General features: G+C 36.1%; 1 protein-coding gene across 1 annotated transcript; it reads left to right on the top strand.

Moving 5' to 3' along the window:
* Positions 1–975: 975 nt before the first annotated feature.
* On the top strand, positions 976–2,278 carry LOC145047344 (carbohydrate esterase, putative (DUF303)). The gene is made up of 2 exons (XM_078995599.1): positions 976–1,728; positions 1,820–2,278. Exons 1-2 carry the CDS (start codon positions 1,168–1,170, stop codon positions 2,009–2,011), a joined length of 753 nt encoding a protein of 250 aa, XP_078851725.1. The 5' UTR covers positions 976–1,167; the 3' UTR covers positions 2,012–2,278.
* The last annotated feature ends 3,512 nt before the right edge of the window (positions 2,279–5,790 follow it).

The raw sequence follows: 5,790 nt of genomic DNA, 5'->3' as shown, positions 1-5,790 counted from the left end.
GGCTCGTGTATGTATGTTATTATCTGTTTGGTTGTGTGTTGTATTTTGGGGGAACTCATTACGGTTTGGATTACAATTTGATTGTTGTGGTTTCATGTATTTCAGAGGTCAGGGGCAAGGCAAATGCTTGATCATGCACATCATCCTGGATTTCATGTGTTTTACGATTTTTGGATACTTTGGTTCATATTAACGACTTTTGGAATCTTTGTTTTGTAAACACTTAAGGTTTTTGAATTCGTTTTGAAAATGAAATTTTTACCTTGATTTTTGGGATGTTACATCTTTTATGTTATCTTACCATATGAGTGCATATTCGAAGGCTTTTATAGGCATTTCAATATTCCTTTAATATTGTTAGGATTTGTGCTTATACGCAACTCTTATGATATGATTTTTTAGGAAAATTTTGCTCTTCGTATATTGGTATTGTCTTGTGGGTTAATTATTTTGAATCACTGCATTTTTGTAGTTTATGCATTGACCTGTTGTGATTGGGTTGGTATCGGTCTAGGAGGCCGACCCAGGTACACCATTAAAACCCATGTCACATTTGATAGGACAAGTCTCTTCCCAAAAAACGATTATAAAAAAACCTCTAAACCAACAACTACAAGTATCCTTCACACTCCACTCTTACATTCTTATATAGAACACTCTTACTTGTTATCAACAAACTTTTTAGCACGCCACCTCGGATCAAAGATCACACAATAGACTCGGTAACATGAGTAACATTTGTAAAACATGGTTGCAAATAATTGTTATCAACCAACTTTTCAGTGACAACTAATTTTTCTTTCCAAAACATTTAATGATAAAACTACAGATGAAGGGTATAACCATAGGTCGTTAGCATTTGTTTTCTTTTTTCTATTCTTTTCAACTTTCGCTTTCTATTCCATTGAAAATTGAAACATGGCGTAAGGGTGCATCAATCTTTTATATAATGCTATTCTTTTTTAGTTGAGTGTGATTTTTCCAATCAAAGAATTTGATTACTAATGTTTCTGTTGGCAAGAGCATGGGCCATTGTGTACATGGGCTCATCAATAGAAGATGGATGATTCATGCAAAATAACAAATCCAAAGCCCTTCTTGATTCATAAAAGATAAAAACCCCTTCAATCGAATCCATAATTCGTGAACTACTGAACAACTGCAACAATGGGTCTTTCCAGTTCAACCCAGAAAGATGATCAATCCACCACAACCACCGTCAAAAAACAGATCTTCATCTTATCCGGCCAGAGCAACATGGCGGGTCGCGGCGGCGTTAAGAACAAGCGTTGGGATGGGGTAGTCCCGGACGATTGTAAACCTGATCCCTCCACTATCCACCGTCTCAACGCTAACCTAATCTGGGAAACCGCCCAGGAGCCACTCCATGCCGACATCGACACAAAGAAGACCTGCGGAGTTGGCCCCGGAATGTCATTTGCTAACGCCGTAAAGGATTACATCCCCGGAGTAATAGATCTCGTGCCGTGCGCTGTAGGTGGCACTGCCATCAAGGAATGGGCCAAAGGGGAAAAGTTATATGAAGACATGGTGCGGAGGGCGAAATCGGCGGCGAGTAGTGGTGGAGAGATCAAAGCGATGCTTTGGTACCAAGGCGAGAGCGATGCGCCGTCGCAAAACGCTGCTGGATCTTATAAAACGAACATGGAGACTTTGATCCACAATATTCGATCAGATCTTGGACTACCATCGCTGCCGATTATTCAGGTCAATTACTATTTACTAATCTCACCGATCATACATCTAATCTCCATGATTCGTTCAGTGAATTGATTCGGGGGGTTTTGGGGGTAATCAGGTGGCGCTAGCATCGGGTGATGGCTACATAGAGGTAATAAGAGAAGCACAGAAAGCAATTGATCTACCAAATGTGGTGTGTGTTGATGCGAAAGGATTGGAACTGAAAGAAGATAACCTCCATTTAACGACGGCAGCTCAGGTTCAACTTGGACACATGTTGGCCGACGCGTATCTCGCCCACTTCGGATAGGCGGCTCCTCCGCCGGAGCTTGACCGGATGGTGTCTGTAACTCAGATGTTTAAAGTATCATTCACCAATCACTAGCAATATTTGCCATCTATCTGTTATTATTGATTCCATGTTCGTGAAAATCCAAATGTGAAATTGGAATTGGTTTATCGATTGAAGGATTGATATTTTTTTTTATTGTGTAATGTTATATTTGGTACATCGTACTCGCTATTTATAAAGTGTAATAGGTAAATAGTTTTTTAACACATATATGTATTTTTTTTTTTTTTTTTTTTGCTATGGGTTTACTGTTCATGGGTTACTTTTTTATGCAGAGATAATATTTTATTGGATCAACAGTAAATGGGTTCAAGATTAGACCTTTCAGATAAGTCCAGTCCCTGAAAATGAACCTAATGTGACTCATAGGCAACATAAAAGCAACAACAACAAACCCTATTTATCACATTCAAATGGGGTAAAGCCGTAAATGTAGGTGGACCTCAGCAGTTATACCTCATAAGTCATAACTCATAGAAGGGCTACTGCTACATATAAATGACCTTCACAAAAACCAACTTGTATATAAATTGTATATAAATGACCTTCGATATATGACAAAAACGAACATGTAAGGAAACAACATCAAGACACCAAAGAGTTGGTAGCTATTGAAAACAAACAAACAAAAAAATTGCAACATGTATAACAGAAGAAAGTCAATACTAACAATATGGTGAAACAAATACATGCAATACGGTACAAGAAGAAACATATTTCACATGCTACAACATAAAAAATGGTTAGGCTCAACTATCCTAATAATAAGGCTATGTGGAGTAGTGTGATTTGGCATATGTTTGATGCGTGAATACCATTTCTAGCTAGGAGTAATCATGGTGTCGAGTTGGTGGTTTTACGTCCGACAATGAGAGAGAGAGAGAGAGAGAGAGAGAGAGAGAGAGAGGTAAGAGTCTTTTTGACCGTTTGATGCATTTAAACAAAAAAAATTGATATTAAAAAATACAAATATTTACCTATAAATATTATCTTATTTTACTTTCACACTACAAATACCATATCTTTTTTACAAAACTTGCTATACATGCTACACAACCACAATTAAATGATGATCAATTTTTTATCTTCATCTTCATGGGACGGGGATGATATATTTTTTTCACTCATTCCTAGAAACATCAGTTCCCATGTTGGATCAACAAGCTGAAACTTTAAACGCCATCAAGAATATTAGAATTTAAATAAGCATGGATTGTAACATCACACACACACACTTTTGGTATGTGATTACTTTCCGATGATTGTTTATACAAACATATTCAATCCAAACGTCATTTTCGTATCAATAGGTGTTTATTCCTACGTATAGCTAATAATTTGGAAGGTAATTACGAATATTCTCAACCGATATGAGATATTAAAGGTAGATGAAATTTTATAATGTTAAGGAAATTTTATTATCTTTTATAAATTTAATTTTGTAATATTTTATTTTCAGTACTAGAAGGCTGCATTATTTTAAATATTTTAACTTAACTTTAATTTTGTAATTTATTTATTGTAAATTTGTATGATTTTAATAATATATATATATATATATATATATATATATATATATATATATATATATATATATATATATATATATATATAGGTTACAACCCGTTGAGCAATTTGTATGATTCCCACCTCACCCTGTCATTAGTTGTTGAAGAAACCCTACTAATATTAGCTAACTACTTCATGAATACAATTACATGCACCAAAACTTAAATAATCTTTCCAATAAAAGAATCAACCCTACAACGATTAGATTCAAATGAGCGCTACACAATAGGGCCAAATCAATTATTTTAAAACTATTTAACATTTGCAGCATGTAACTTATCACATTCATTTAATAGTTAGCCCACATCAATATGGGTCCCACAAAGCACAAAGCAAACAACATTTGTACAGTAAAACTCTATAGGCCACAAAGCAAAAAAAGTCATCCTCCAACTAACTTGCTTCTACGATGATAGGAACTTCTATCAATATTGTTGGTTGCCTTATGCATACAAATTATACATAAAATGGGATCACATACACTGTCGAATTAATGATTCTACCTTAAGCCCACAACCAGACAAAGAACAGGAAATAAAGCGAAATCAGTCCTTTTAGGGTTATATGATCCTAATCATATACAATTTTTAAAGCATACACTTAGAAATCAATTACACCAACATAGATTCCAAATCTAACATAGCATCCAATTCCTCATTGGCGATAATGCATCACAAATCAAGCCATTCTATCATGCAATTCCTGAAGGTATCGTTAGCCTACCCACTATCAAGCATAAAATGCATCTCTCCTAAGCACGCATTCTAGCATACAACCCTAAGCAGATCCTTATTCTAACTTCAAGTATGCATAACACAATATAACTAAACATATCAAAAAGTATGGGTATTTTAGGAACCACTTAATTGAGCTCGACTGATTGCACAAATCGCACCCTTTTCCTCTTTAAAACATTTTTAAAAAATCATTTTATTTTAAGAGATTTTAGAAATAACCAATTTGAGTTTAGACACACACGAGAGTGTGTCTGAATCTCTCAAACCGAGGTTCTGATACCAACTAGTAACATCCCAAAAAATACTTAGTAAAATTTTCATTTAAATAAATCAAAACCATTCATTCATTGTCCCAAAAGATGATCATTGTAAACGTATTCTCAAAACAACATAGTAAGATCATAAGTAATCATTACGAAATAAATCTCTATGGGATGCAGTGCGATCAAGTCAAGCTCTTCCTTTTGAAATTGGAAGTACCTGAAAATCTTTAAACCATAAAATCATGAACACAAAGCTTAGTGAGGTCTCCAAAATACCATATTCATAAAATCAGTGGGTCCAGGCCTAGGGTATGTTCCACCCCCAAACACACAATAATGGTCCCAGTCCTAGAGTATATTTCAACCCAATCATACAATAATGGGATCAACCTCCTAGGGTGTATTTCAAACCAATTATACAAGTAAGAGTCATAAAGACAGCTAGCATTCTACATCACACAATCCAGTGGGTCGCCATTGGTGCCTTTAATCCACAAGTACAATGAGAATACTCACCTAAACTTCTCAACGTAAGCCCATCAGCTACCTCAGTATCAAAACAATCAACCCCGTCTTCCTAAAACCAAACCAAGACCAATCCTTAGTCAAAAACTCATTTCTACCTTGTAGCGATTGGTTCCTGGTACGCATTTTAAATATGAAATTTTGCATTTTACTCTGGGACTCGGCGAGTTGGAGACCCCAACTCGTCGAGTCGAAACGAATTTTGGACACGGGTGGAAGGACCTACTCGCCGAGTCAGATACCCCGATTCGACGAGTAGGCTTGTCTGGATGAAACCCTAATTTTAAGGGATTGCACCCTATTTAAACACCTTAATTGGCCTTCATTATAGCCTTCATCACCTCCAAAAAGCATTCACAAAACCCAACCCATTTTGAGTATTCTTGAGCCATAGTTGTGTGTTTGTGGTGATTGTGAAGCTAGAGAAGGAAGAAAAAGCTTGAAGGTCCTTGGGGGAAGCAAGTAGATCCAAAGATTGTGCCACATTTCCAGCTCATTTGAGGTATAAAGTCTATACCTTGCTTATTCCTTCCTTAGATCCCTCCATGGGGTAAGTTAGGGTTTTATGGAGCATTTTATGGAACCATTCATGGGTGCAAGCATGATTGGGAGCTATAACTTTGTATCCTGAGCCTTAAAGGGA

This window comes from Lactuca saligna, chromosome 5 (genome assembly GCF_052625555.1).
Source record: "Lactuca saligna cultivar CGN05327 chromosome 5, ASM5262555v1, whole genome shotgun sequence".
NCBI classification, from domain to species: Eukaryota; Viridiplantae; Streptophyta; class Magnoliopsida; order Asterales; family Asteraceae; genus Lactuca; species Lactuca saligna.
This window is presented reverse-complemented; position numbering and strand designations above follow the sequence as displayed.

Bases quoted from the DNA above. Each gene is read 5' to 3' on its own strand.
- LOC145047344 (XM_078995599.1), top strand. From the start codon at position 1,168: ATGGGTCTTTCCAGTTCAACCCAGAAAGATGATCAATCCACCACAACC. The intron at 1,729-1,819 runs GTCAATTACTAT...GGGGGTAATCAG, and splicing joins CATCGCTGCCGATTATTCAG to GTGGCGCTAGCATCGGGTGA.